General features: G+C 42.3%; 1 protein-coding gene across 1 annotated transcript in view; it reads left to right on the top strand.

Moving 5' to 3' along the window:
• Positions 1 to 3,238: 3,238 nt before the first annotated feature.
• jak3 (Janus kinase 3 (a protein tyrosine kinase, leukocyte)) overlaps positions 3,239 to 13,961 on the top strand; it is a 33,005-nt gene continuing 22,282 nt past the window's right edge. The window contains exons 1-6 of the mRNA XM_014149286.2: positions 3,239 to 3,380; positions 3,919 to 4,125; positions 4,528 to 4,645; positions 4,885 to 5,002; positions 6,637 to 6,782; positions 6,893 to 7,205. Coding sequence (XP_014004761.1) covers positions 3,933 to 4,125; positions 4,528 to 4,645; positions 4,885 to 5,002; positions 6,637 to 6,782; positions 6,893 to 7,205 — 888 coding nt within the window. The 5' untranslated portion in view covers positions 3,239 to 3,380; positions 3,919 to 3,932. The remainder of the gene's footprint in view (positions 3,381 to 3,918; positions 4,126 to 4,527; positions 4,646 to 4,884; positions 5,003 to 6,636; positions 6,783 to 6,892; positions 7,206 to 13,961) is intronic.

A 13,961-nucleotide genomic window follows, 5' to 3' on the forward strand; every position in this document is an offset into this window, starting at 1 on the left:
TCTACATTTTCCTCTTCTGTCTCTGCTGCTAAAGCCACTTTCTACCACTCTAAACTCCAAGCATCTGCCTCTAACCCTAGGAAGCTCTTTGCTACCTTCTCCTCCCTCCTGAATCCCCCTCCCCCCCTCCTCCCTCTCTGCGGATGACTTCGTCAACCATTTTGAAAAGAAGGTTGACGACATCCGATCCTCGTTTGCTAAGTCAAACGACACTGCTGGTCCTGCTCACACTGCCCTACCCTGTGCTTTGACCTCTTTCTCCCCTCTTTCTCCAGATGAAATCTCGCGTCTTGTGACGGCCGGCCGCACAACAACCTGCCCACTTGACCCTATCCCCTCCTCTCTTCTCCAGACCATTTCCGGAGACCTTCTCCCCTACCTCACCTCGCTCATCAACTCATCCTTGACCGCTGGCTACGTCCCTTCCGTCTTCAAGAGAGCGAGAGTTGCACCCCTTCTGAAAAAACCTACACTCGATCCCTCCGATGTCAACAACTACAGACCAGTATCCCTTCTTTCCTTTCTCTCCAAAACTCTTGAACGTGCCGTCCTTGGCCAGCTCTCTTGCTATCTCTCTCAGAATGACCTTCTTGATCCTAATCAGTCAGGTTTCAAGACTGGGCATTCAACTGAGACTGCTCTTCTCTGTGTCACGAAGGCTCTCCGCACTGCTAAAGCTAACTCTCTCTCCTCTGCTCTCATCCTTCTAGACCTATCTGCTGCCTTTGATACCGTGAACCATCAGATCCTCCTCTCCACCCTCTCCGAGCTGGGCATCTCCGGCGCCGCCCACGCTTGGATTGCGTCCCTACCTGACAGGTCGCTCCTACCAGGTGGCGTGGCGAGAATCTGTCTCCGCACCACGTGCTCTCACCACTGGTGTCCCCCAGGGCTCTGTTCTTGGCCCACTCCTATTCTCGCTATACACTAAGTCACTTGGCTCTGTCATATCCTCACATGGTCTCTCATATCATTGCTATGCAGATGACACACAATTAATCTTCTCCTTTCCCCCTTCTGACAACCAGGTGGCGAATCGCATCTCTGCATGTCTGGCAGACATATCAGTGTGGATGACGGATCACCACCTCAAGCTGAACCTCGGCAAGACGGAGCTGCTCTTCCTCCCGGGGAAGGACTGCCCGTTCCATGATCTCGCCATCACGGTTGACAACTCCCTTGTGTCCTCCTCCCAGAGTGCTAAGAGCCTTGGCGTGACCCTGGACAACACACTGTCGTTCTCCACCAACATCAAGGCGGTGACCCGATCCTGTAGGTTCATGCTCTACAACATTCGCAGAGTACGACCCTGCCTCACACAGGAAGCGGCGCAGGTCCTAATCCAGGCACTTGTCATCTCCCGTCTGGATTATTGCAACTCGCTGTTGGCTGGGCTCCCTGCCTGTGCCATTAAACCCCTACAACTCATCCAGAACGCCGCAGCCCGTCTGGTGTTCAACCTTCCCAAGTTCTCTCACGTCACCCCGCTCCTCCGCTCTCTCCACTGGCTTCCAGTCGAAGCTCGCATCCGCTACAAGACCATGGTGCTTGCCTACGGAGCTGTGAGGGGAACGGCACCTCCGTACCTTCAGGCTCTGATCAGGCCCTACACCCAAACAAGGGCACTCCGTTCATCCACCTCTGGCCTGCTCGCCTCCCTACCTCTGAGGAAGCACAGTTCCCGCTCAGCCCAGTCAAAACTGTTCGCTGCTCTGGCACCCCAATGGTGGAACAAGCTCCCTCACGACGCCAGGACAGCGGAGTCAATCACCACCTTCCGGAGACACCTGAAACCCCACCTCTTCAAGGAATATCTGGGATAGGATAAAGTAATCCTTCTAACCCCCCCCCCTTAAAGATTTAGATGCACTATTGTAAAGTGGTTGTTCCACTGGATATTATAAGGTGAATGCACCAATTTGTAAGTCGCTCTGGATAAGAGCGTCTGCTAAATGACTTAAATGTAAATGTAAATGTAAATGAATCCTGTTTCCATTCTGCACAGTAGGTGGCAGCATGCACACTAAATTGTGCAAACGCCAATATACCAAACAAGAGCACATGGCAAATGAGTTTGTGCTGTAATTGACTAAGAAATGAAGATGGACAGCTGGCTGCTGAGCTGTGTTGCTTCCTGTGACCCATTTTTGTTTGGTTTGTATGTGTCTGATTTTAAGTAGCATGGTTTTATAGTAAAAGTAAGAAGTGATATTTATGGAACAGAATTTGGAAACAAAGGAATTGAACTGTATTGAGAATGTGCTGGAAGCTGTATGCTGAAACTGAAAATCATGCTTTAAGAAAATAAATGTTAAACTGTGTTTTGTGTTCTGCCTTTGCTTCCTGCTGCCTGCTCAATCTCAGACCTAGAACCTCTCACTTTTCCACCCCATGGGCCATTCATGTCAACTAGCTCATGTGCTTCAAACTCTGTAAACAGTTGGAAGTAACAAGGTCTCTGGAACCTGGCAGACCAGAAGTCTTGAAGTGCTCCTGCACTCCATAAAGAGTAATATCAAACCCGCACTCTACTCACAACATTCGGATGAACATCTTCAAGTTAGACTGCCTTTGCAGTTTATGGTACACTCAGCAAATATGATATGAACTCTTAACGGAAGACTCATAATGGTATGGCCCTATAGTCTAATCAATGGAAGATGACCAACTGTAGCACAGCATCAACACAATATTGAATAATATCATATTCCGATAGAGAGGTTTGAGAGGCTATGGTGAAATCTAAATTACATTAAGAGAAACGTAACCTCGTATGGCAAATACAGTCAATGCCTAATGGGAAACTAAGTGTGTCCATTGAACAACACAGGGTTTTCACTTTCATATAACTTGGGTATCTTTTTTTGTTTGGTTCGCGACAGGAAACTACAAGAACCCACTGCTTGTCAGCGAAAGAGGAAACCACAGTACAGCTTCAAAGAGCTTTCTTTTTGTCTTAAACAAGTCAGTTGAATAACATTCCAACTCATGTTCAAGTCTGTTTACACATTTTCTGTCTATATCTGCTACATGTGAAAAAGGCAAAAATAATTTCTCATATACTATTGCAAAAAAATGTACACACAATTATTGTCACACTTTCACGTCTTAAATTCCCTTTCACCACAGAGGAAATGGTATTGACAGGTGTAATTTATGGTAAAGTCTCTTCTGAAAACTAGAACAGGGTGAGGTTAAAACAGGTTGAAGATACATTTTTTGGTCAGGAAATATGTTGCTCTGTCTCAAACAGGAAACTGTATTACTTTCCTCCTCCCACCACCATGAAACATAGAAGCAAAAGCCTCATCAACAAGAGACATCGAAGACATGGATGCCTGATCAGAAAGAAGACACCTTGCTGTCCATCATATTTTGAGGTAATGGAGTACGTACATAGGCTACTGTGTGGATGTAGTGGTGAAGACTGAACTTCAGTTGATGTCTTTTACTGCTTATTTTTGTCAAGCTGACACTAGGTAGTGTCAAGACAACCAACATTGATTAAGTAATTGAGGTTATGTGATTAAGTGCTTGAGTCCAGTTCAAATGTTAATCTTTGGATGTTAAGACTCACAACTGTGTTGGAATGTTAGGTTTGTTCAAATGAGAGTGTTGCTCTCCATATGGTGTGTTTCTCACTATTGTATATATTTTTCAACATATATTTTCAGTTTTCTGTTCCAAAAAGCCTCAACCTGGTCTTGTTGAAATAGATTTAACAAAATGTCTTGTGTAGATCCCCATGGTTTAGTTCCTCTGTTTTGGAAACCCCTAGCTTTTAATAACATTTCATTTTCCCTTGTGGCTTCAGTAGCGAGCTTGTTGACGTCATGCTCTTCTTGTAAAATCTAGGACGTCACTATCCTTCCTCTTCCCTCAAGTTACTTGCAGTTTCTCAGTTAATTTGTGTTTCAGGAGTGGTTCTGCCAATGGATCTCACTGAGGAGGAGACCGCACCTCTAATGGACAGGGAGAGGGGGGGCAGCCAAAGATCTGGTTCTAGCTCTGGTTTACAAGTCCATCTCTACTTCCTCCCTGCCACAAAGGCGGGAACAACGTTCAACATATCCTCTGGACAAATCTCTGCTGAAAGGGTCTGTGTCCTGGCAGCAAAAAAATGTGGTAAGATATGTGTTTTTATGTGAGTATGGTTGTCATTTTTTTTATTTCACCCTGTTGAAGAGCATATATTGTAACACTGAGGAATAATTGTAATATGGTGTGAAATAAACATCATTCAGCTGTTTACCAAAAAAGTGGCGAGTTGATCGCTTTGTTGTTGTTTAAATCCCAGATTGCCCCTTTAAGGGAGGAATTTTGGAAATTTCCTTGACTACGCCACCTTTTGAGTGTGCATACCCATTTGTTGTGGAATTACAAAATATTTATTGGAGCCTTGTGTATCTTCCTTCAGGACCTTGCTGTCTCTAAGCTTTCTATTTCTTGAGAATGCAGTCGCGTATTAGCATAGATGTTCAAACCTGCAAAAAAACTTTTCTTACAATAACTTTTCTCTCTCCTTAGGAATCCTACCAGTGTACCACAGCCTATTTGCTTTGGCGTTTGATGATCTGTCCAACTTTTACCCCCCAACACATGTTTTCAGCACTGATGAAAGCATTAGCATTCACTACAGAGTCAGGTTAGAAAAAACTTTATGGATTTTTGTGTAAAAAAATGAACATTTTACTAGAAATACATTTAATGCCCAATATTAACTATTATGTTGCACTTTATTTGGTCTTAGTCATGTGTAGTGCACCAGCATAGCACCACCATTCTGTTTTCTCGTACAAAGGGATTTTATTAGCTGTGAATGTGAACTGGATGACTCATGTATGTATTAAATAGTACTTTTTTATTTCCTCCGTTGTTACAAAGGTTTTTCTTTGCCAACTGGTTTGGAGAGGGGTCAAAAACATCATACCGCTACTGTCTGAGGAGAGGCAGAATCAGTGCAGTGCTCGACTACTGTGTCATTGATTATCTCTTTGCCCAGGTACATAGAAAACACTTCCAACCTTTGCAGTAAGCCAAAACTCACATTTAAATATAGACTATTTTGATGTTAACATATGGCAATAAATAATGTGAAATTACATTATCGCACAATTGTGATTTTCCAACACTACATAAGGCCATTTGTTGTGAATGATTATCTTTAGAATGTCCACAAGGGCAGAACACATGCATGTATATGTACAGTGCCTTCGGAAAGTATTCAGACATTTTGTATTTTCCAAATTTTTTATGTTACAGCCTTATTCTAAAATGAATTCTATAAAAATATAATCTACACACAATACCCCATAATGACAAAATGAAAACATGTTTTTAGACTTTTTTGCAAATGTATAAAAACACAAAAACAGAAATAGCTTATTTTCATAAGTATTCAGACCCTTTGCTATGAGACTCGAAATTGAGCTCAGGTGCATCTTGTGTCCATTGATCATCCTTGAGATGTTTCTACAACTTGATTGGAGTCCACCTGTGGTAAATTCTATTGATTGGACATGATTTGGAAAGGAACACACCTGTCTATATAAGGTCCCACAGTTGACAGTGCATGTTTGAGCAAAAACCAAGCCATGAGGTCGAAGGAATTGTCCATAGAGCTCCGAGACAGGATTGTGTCGAGGCACAGACCTGGGGAAGGGTACCAAAAACATTATGCAGCATTGAAGGTCCCCAAGAACACAATGGCCTCCATCATTCTTAAATGGACAAAGTTTGGAACCACCAAGACTCTTCCTAAAGCTGGCCGCCAGGCCAAACTGAGCAATCGGGGCAGAAGGGACTTGGTCAGGGAGGTGACCAAGAACCAGAAGGACAACCATCTCTGCAGCACTCCACCAATCACAAACTCTTTGTCCTGAATGCTTAGCATCACATCTGGAGGAAACCTGGCACCATCCCTACTGTGAATTATTGTGTTGGCAGCATCATGCTGTGGGGATGTTTTTCAGTGGCAGGGACTGGGAGACTAGTCAGGATCGAAGCAAAGATGAACAGAGCAAAGTACAGAGAGATCCTTAATGAAAACCTACTCAAGATCAGTCAGTACCTCAGACTGGGGCAAAGGTTCACCTTACAACAGGACAACAACCCTAAGCACACAGACAAGACAATGCAGGAGTTGCTTCGGGACAAGTCTCTGAATGTCCTTGAGTGGCCCAGCCAGAGCCCAGACATGAGCCCGATCTAACAAATCTGGAGAGACTTGAAAATAGCTGAGCTTGAGAGGATCTGCAGAGAAGAATGAGAGAAACTCCCTGAATACAGGTGTGCCAAGCTTGTAGTGTCATACCCACGAATACTTGAGGCTGTAATCGCTGCCAAAGGTGCTTCAACAAAGTAATGAGTAAAGGGTCTGAATACTTATGTGATATTTCAGTTTTTAATTTTTTATAAATTAGCAAAAAATTTAAAAACCTGTTTTTCCTTTGTCATTAGGGGGCATTGTGTGTTGATTGATGAAAAAATATAACAATTTAATCAATTTTACAATAAGGCTGTAACCTAATAAAATGTGGAAAAAGTCAAGGGGTCTGAATACTTTCCGAAGGCACTGTAAGTGTTCTACTACTTCCTGTGTTCTGTGTATAGTCTTAATTTTTTGTGACCCTTTAGTCCCGTAGTGACTTTGTGGCTGGCCAGGCGGGGGTCTCACCTCCCTTGAGCGTCCAGGAGGAGTGTCTTGGCCTGGCAGTGCTCGACCTATGGCGACTGGCTAAGGAACACAACCAGAGCGTAAGGGAGGTGTGCAAGAATGTCAGGTATGAATACTGAAAAGAGGGTATGAAAATGAGTACATTTTTTTTATGCCAATGGGTCTCTTGGTTTCTTATTTGGCTGTGCACAATAGATCAATTACCATTTTTTTCAGTTACAAGTCATGCCTTCCCGAGACGCATCGGCAGGAAATCCAGCAACTGAGCCGGCTTGCGCGCTACAGAATCCGCAACACTCTGAAACGGTTCCTGAAGAAGCTTGGCCGCTGCTCGGTGGGGGAACGCAGTCTAAAGCTGAAGTACCTGATGGAGCTGGCAGGGGTGGAGCCTTCCCACGGCACTGAGACCTTTCATGTGAACCACCCCGGCACCCAGCTGCAGCAGAAGGAACCAACATTCAACCTTATGCGGGTCGCCGGGGAGAGCGGCATACAATTCAGTGGAAGTCACTGCCCTGCTGATGTCCTGGTGAGAGAAAGTGCAAAGTCCCTACTGTGGGTCATGATCATGATTATCATGCTCTATCTACATTGACTGACTACAAAACATAAATAATGTTCCCTTTCAGTTGGTCATTTGATATAACATGCTATGGGGAGTGTCGTGGAAATACAGTACTGAGAGAGACTTGGTCATTTCTTCAAACAATCATCTTTATTTAATATCTATTAATTATTGCAGTAATGAAGCCATCAGCCCAGCGGTCTTGACTGTCGGTCCGAGTGCTTGAATCATACAGAGAATACCATGTCTTTATATACCAAACCTAAAAATGCTTCAACCATGGCTGGCTCCACCCTTCCCATATAGATTGCGGGGCACCATGAGCCACTTTGGTCTCATTCTGTCTTTATCTGCACCTGGCGTTATCTAAACCCCCGACCCTGGCCTAATTTCCCAGACGCCAGGATGTCTAAGAACCATTGAGACCTTTGTTCTACTCCTCTCTATCCCAGTTACAACCACAATCTCCTCGATAGAATGTAGGCCCAGTTAGACCAGAGACATATGTCTCACATGCCCCACTAATGATAGAATGGAATTTGGCTGTTTGTTTTTTTATCACCGAGACATCAATCAATTGTCAGCTTCAAGCTATCTTTAGTAAAACGCATGTCCACGACACCCAGCCTAGCTGCAGGAAGCTAGAGTGGACAGTCAAACTCAGTATTAGCAGGACAGAAATATCTCACTGTTTGTTAAGTAAATAATTGCTAAATATCAAACAAATCAGGTAAATATATAATTTTTCTATCACAGGAGTCAATAACCAATCCTATTCACCTGAAGCAAACTAAAATCACGTCCAACCTGCCAATGGATGCCGAGCCCGCCCTCGGAAGCCTTGCCTTCTTGGCTATAATACCGGGCTCGCTCCATTTCCTCAATTCTTCGCTCTTCAGTTCAAGCACATGATGGCTAGGAGATTCAGATCCGATTTAGGTGTCTGTTAGTGAGGAAAAAGTACTCGTTCCCCTTGCTGTTAAAACTTTTGGGTCTTGGTATCGGTTTTTGTGTTTGGTGAAAGCTAACTACTTTCTGCTCTGCTTTTGTAGCTAATGATTCCTTGCTTGGGAAGGATTTGTGTTGGCTAAAAACCCACTACTTTCTGCTCTGCTTGTGTAGCCAGTGCTTCCTTACTTGAGTGGTAAGAGTAAGTTTGAAAAGGCTAACCAGCTGAGTTTGAACCTCTGACCGTGCCCTAGGGCATGTGGTTTCACAATGAAAAATGTAAGATACTCACGAGTGCTGTCCTGTAGCCTGGGTTGGAAACACGCTCAGGAGGCCTTGGCTCAGACCACGTTGCAAGACCATTGTCTCTGGCTGGGTTCATCTTCCACTGGGAGTCGGGCTGACTTTGTGAGAAAGATCGGTGGTCAGAGTTGATAGGGGTTCCTCCAGGTTTGAGGGAAGGTATTTACTTCCTGGTCCCTGCAGCTGTGAAGCGTTGCTAACCCTTGTTTAAAGATTTTGCCGATGAGTGGCGCGTTACTTCGCTCAAGAGGCTAACAGGAGGGGGAATCCTAGCACAGTGCTTCCGAATAAACAGAGCCAGGTCTCTGGATTCCTGAGAGGCACAGGCTGATGTATTTTGATGAGCCAGTTTCGCTAACAAGGTTGTTTGGCTCGGGGCCCTCCTCCCCAATAATTTACTGTGGCAACAGTGCTCCCAAGTGGCTCGGTCAATGGGGGCAACACCGTAAAATGGCCTGTTCCGAGTGTGTACATGTAAGTCAGAATGTCTTTAATGATAAGAAGTAGAAGCTTAGTATTGAGAAGTCAGAATAAAAACAGAGCTTGACCAGTCTTGTTTAGTTGGCTCTGGAAGGTCATGGATCTTTACACATGCTAAATAAAATATATTTTTATTTGTCACCTGCGTTGAATACAACATGTGTAGACCTTACCATGAAATGCTTATTTACAAGCCCTTAACCAACAATGATGTTTAAAAAAAAAAAATCCTTTACCGCTTTGTCTTTTTCTGGTAGTTACAGTCTTGTCTCATCGCTACAACTTCCGTACGTGCTCGGGAGAGGCGAAGGTCGAGAACCATGCGTCCTCCGAAACACGACCCAACCAAGCCGCACTGCTTCTTGACACACAATGCCTGCTTAACCCGGAAGCCAGCCACACCAATGTGTTGGAGGAAACACCGTACACCTGGTGACCATGTCAGCGTGCATATGCCCAGCCCGCCACAGGAGTCGCTAGAGCGCGATGGGGCAAGAACATCCCTGCCGGCCAAACCCTCCCCTAACCCGGACGACGCTGGGCCAATTGTGCGCCGCCCCATGGGTCTCCCGGTTGCGACAGAGCCTGGACTCAAACCCAGGATCTCTAGTGGCACAGCTACTGTAGCAACTGTAGCAACAGCCTTAGACCACTGCGCCACTCAGGAGGCCAACAATGCCATTTTAAGAAAAATAAGAGTTAAGAAAATATTGAATAAATAAACTAAAGTGAATTTTTTTCCCCCCCTAACACCTTGACTATTGTACTCATATCACGCCCCAGTTCAGCTCAGCAGGCAATCTACTCCAAACATGTATTAAGTATGCCTTTAACCTAGTTCATACATTCTAAAACGTCTTAATAAGGATGATAGACTATAAAGTTATATTCATACAATCATCACTCTGAACACATCCAGCACACAAATTTTCTTCCAGATTGTAAAAACATGTTTTGCTGTCCCCATTAAAAGATTATGCATAGGGTCCACTACAGCCATGTCTATGGGCATGAAATATGGACATTTCTGCAGGCCTTTATTGCAACCTGTGTGAGTTTGACCTGAATCTGTGTTGTTGAACAGATAAAAAGATGGTGGTGAAATCCCAAGTAGGCCACATGAAAGTTAAAAACATCACACGAACAAAAAAACGTTTCTAATAAAAGTATCTAATAGAATGACATTGAAAATAAACAGGGGCCTGAATTTATAGCCAACTTGATAAATTATGATATATTTTCAATGTACACTAGCTTTGCGCAAAGTCTGTGCACCTAGAGCCAAGGTTAAATAAAGATGTCTTACTCAGGCCGTTTACCATTGAAAAAATATTCACAGTTCTGGTCTACTTAAGGGGTGTGGCTCACCCAGAGACACCAATGCGATAGCAGCTGCGTCTGGTCTACTTGTCTATGAACCAGAAAAAATTTACCAGTGAGATGTCACGCTTCCTCTTCCGTCTCTGCTGGAGCGACGATATACTTGCCTCCCAGAGTTACTGTTTTGATGGGACAAGAAGTGTAGTTTCATGAAACACAGGCACAAACTCATCAGCAAATGAAATGCATGGTGATTTAAAGAAAGCCAGAAGTGAGAGTGTGACAGTTGAAAATGACCAATCAAATGAACGTGATTTGAAAACTCTGCCATACTACTTTAAGGCACAGTAATTCATTGGAGGGGTGTTTTCTACTGGCGGTCATTTAAAAATATATATCCTGTAGCTCCTCGTCGCACCAAGCCATGGAAATGGTTGCAGATATTGTTTATAATTGGGACGTCAAACGTTCAGCCTGCTGCACAGACCCTATGGACACTCTAGTCTAGAGCGCCTGTTTCAGTTGTTCTTATGAGCACTTTTTAAACTCTCTCCATGATTAAAGCAGGAAGAAATAGATGTAATTGTTGTAAAAATGTGTGAGTTTGCTACAGTGGCTTGCAAAAGTATTCATCCCCCCTTGGCGTTTTTCCTATTTTGTTGCATTACAACCTGTAATTTAAATGGATTTCATTTGGATGTCATGTAATGGACATACACAAAATAGTCCAAATTGGTGAAGTGAAATGAAAAAAATAACTTGTTTAAAAAATTCCCAAAAATTCCAAACGGAAAAGTGGTGCGTGCATATGTATTCACTCCCTTTGCTATGAAGCCCCTAAATACCACCAAGCAAGTGGCACCATGAAGACCAAGGAGCTCTCCAAACAGGTCAGGGACAAAGTTGTGGAGAAGAACAGATCAGGGTTGGGTTATAAAAAATGTCCGAAAACTTTGAACATCCCACGGAGCACCATTAAATCCATTATTAAAAAATGGAAAGAATATGGCACCACAACAAACCTGCCAAGAGAGGGCCGCCCACCAAAACTCACGGACCAGGCAAGGAAGGCATTAATCAGAGAGGCAACAAAGAGACCAAAGATAACCCTGAAGGAGCTGCAAAGCTCCTCAACGGAGGTTGGAGTATCTGTCCATAGGACCACTTTAAGCCGTACACTCCACAGAGCTGGGCTTTACGGAAGAGTGGCCAGAAAAAAGCCATTGCTTTTTTATCCAGTTACTTTGACATATGAAATGATGTTATATTACACTAATTTCCCTATGGTGGACAGAACATGTTACTACATTACACAGACTAACATTTTCACCACACAATCATTACTATTCACCACCTCCCCTCTTCGGGGGATTTTTGTTACATGTACAATCTACACACATTTTACACACATGGCACTTTTTTAGTTTTTACATGACTTACATAGCAAGAATAAAGTAATTTGATATTTTGATATACATTACATTTAGAAAGAGTACTTATACATTATATGTTTTCAGTCATAACTATTATAGAACATGAGCTTGGACAGTACCCCTTTTTTCTCCCCATTTTCGTGATATCCAATAGGTAGTTACAGTCTTGTCCCATCACTGCAAGTCCACTACGCACTTGGGAGAGGCGAAGGTCGAGAGCCATGCGTCCTCCGAAACACAACCCTGCCAAGCCGCATTGCTTCTTGCTTCTTGACACACTGCTTGCTTAACCCGGACTTTCCATCCAATTCGCTTTACTTTTGTAATACATTATACTTGATCGTTCCCAAATAAGTTCCTCCATAACTTATTCTGTGCCTCTATGGTACCATTTTTATTGCTATCCATCTGTACTGTTACTTATACTATTTCCTTTGAATATAATATTAACTATTTTGACCTAATTTTTTGGTTTTAAAGATGAGTATTGAATTGCATGACCTCTAATGGCACATTTAAAAGTGTCCCATACAATATGGGAATCTGCTGTACCTATGTTATGCAGGAAAAAGCTGTACAATTCTTTGTCTTGGTTAAAAACAGGTTGTCATCCAATAGGCTTTGATTACATTTCTAATATCCTCGCCCACGTGGGAATTCTGTAAGAGTTATGTGGATGCCAATTATTTGATGGTCCAACTGCATTCTGCCCCCTATCAAAACTTGTTTTACTTTTGGTGCCAGCGTGAAGGATACAAGAAAGTAATCAAGATGACTAGCTTGATTAAGCCTCCACCATGATCAGTATATAGTATATAGATTAATTGGCCAAATCTGTTTATCGTCCAATAGAATATTTAAAATGATCCACCTTACTTTCTAATCTGTTTGGACAGTTTGCACATTCGGATCAAAATTGTTATTAATTAATATCATCACCCCTTTTGAGTTTCTTTGCCCATGACAGAAATATATTTCTCCCTCCCATTCCTTTTTCCTTACAACATCATCTGTAATTGTAGAGTGAGTTTCCTGTAAAGAATAGATATTATATTCCTTCTCTTTTAGCCAGGTAAAAACTTGTATTTTCTTATAATCTGCTAAGACATTACAATTATAACTAGCTATACTTATTTCATCACATTTCATCACAATAATGAGATACAATTTAAATTATACATAACATGGTAAGGGTGGCAGGGTAGCCTAGTGGTTAGAGCGTTGGACTAGCAACCGAAAGGTTGCAAGATCAAATCCCTGAGCTGACGAGGTAAAAATCTGTTGTTCTGCTCCTGAACAAGGCAGTTAACCCACTGTTCCTAGGCTGTCATTTAAAATAAGAATTTGTTCTTAACTGACTTGCCTAGTTAAATAAATGATATGCCTGTAAACTTACTACCAAAAAGTACTATGATGATCAAGCTGCTAGACCCAGAATCAATGTCTGACATCTATCCATGTAGCTGTACCATAATATATGCACTGCTAAACATACTGCAACTGCAACTAAAACTCCAATTGTCTTCCAATATTCCTCTTGCAAAAACCTCCCCCCATCCCAGAAGAGGATGTTGTCCCTGATACTATCATAACGTGCCTTTAGTGTCCTAAAACACACCTTCAATAAGCCTATGGCCAGTGGTGTAAAGTACTTAAGTAAAAATACTTTAAAGTACTACTTAAGTAGTTTGTTTAGGTATCTATAGTTTACTTTACTATTTATATTTTTGACTACTTTTACTTTTACTTCACTACATCCCGAAAGAAAATATTATACTTTTTACTCCATACATTTTCCTTGACACCCAAAAGTACTCATTACATTTTTTATGCTTAGCAGGACAGGAAAATTGTCCAATTCACACACTTATCAACAGAACATCCCTGGTCATTCCTACTGCCTCTGATCTGGCGGACTCACTAAACACACATGCTTCATATGTAAGTTATGTCTGAATGTTGGAGTGTGCCTCTGGCTATCAGTAAATACATTTAAAAAAACAAGAAAATGGTGCTGTCTGGTTTGCTTAAGATAATACATTTGAAATGATTTATACTTTTACTTTTACTTTTGATACTTAAGTATATTTTAGTAATTACATTTACTTTTGATACATAAGTACATTTTAAACCAAATACTTTTAGACTTTTACTCAAGTAGAATTTTACTGGGTGACTTTTACTATTACTTGAGCCATTTTCTATTAAGGTATCTTTACTTTTACTCAAGTATTGG

Source organism: Salmo salar, chromosome ssa16 (genome assembly GCF_905237065.1).
Source record: "Salmo salar chromosome ssa16, Ssal_v3.1, whole genome shotgun sequence".
Taxonomy (NCBI): domain Eukaryota; kingdom Metazoa; phylum Chordata; class Actinopteri; order Salmoniformes; family Salmonidae; genus Salmo; species Salmo salar.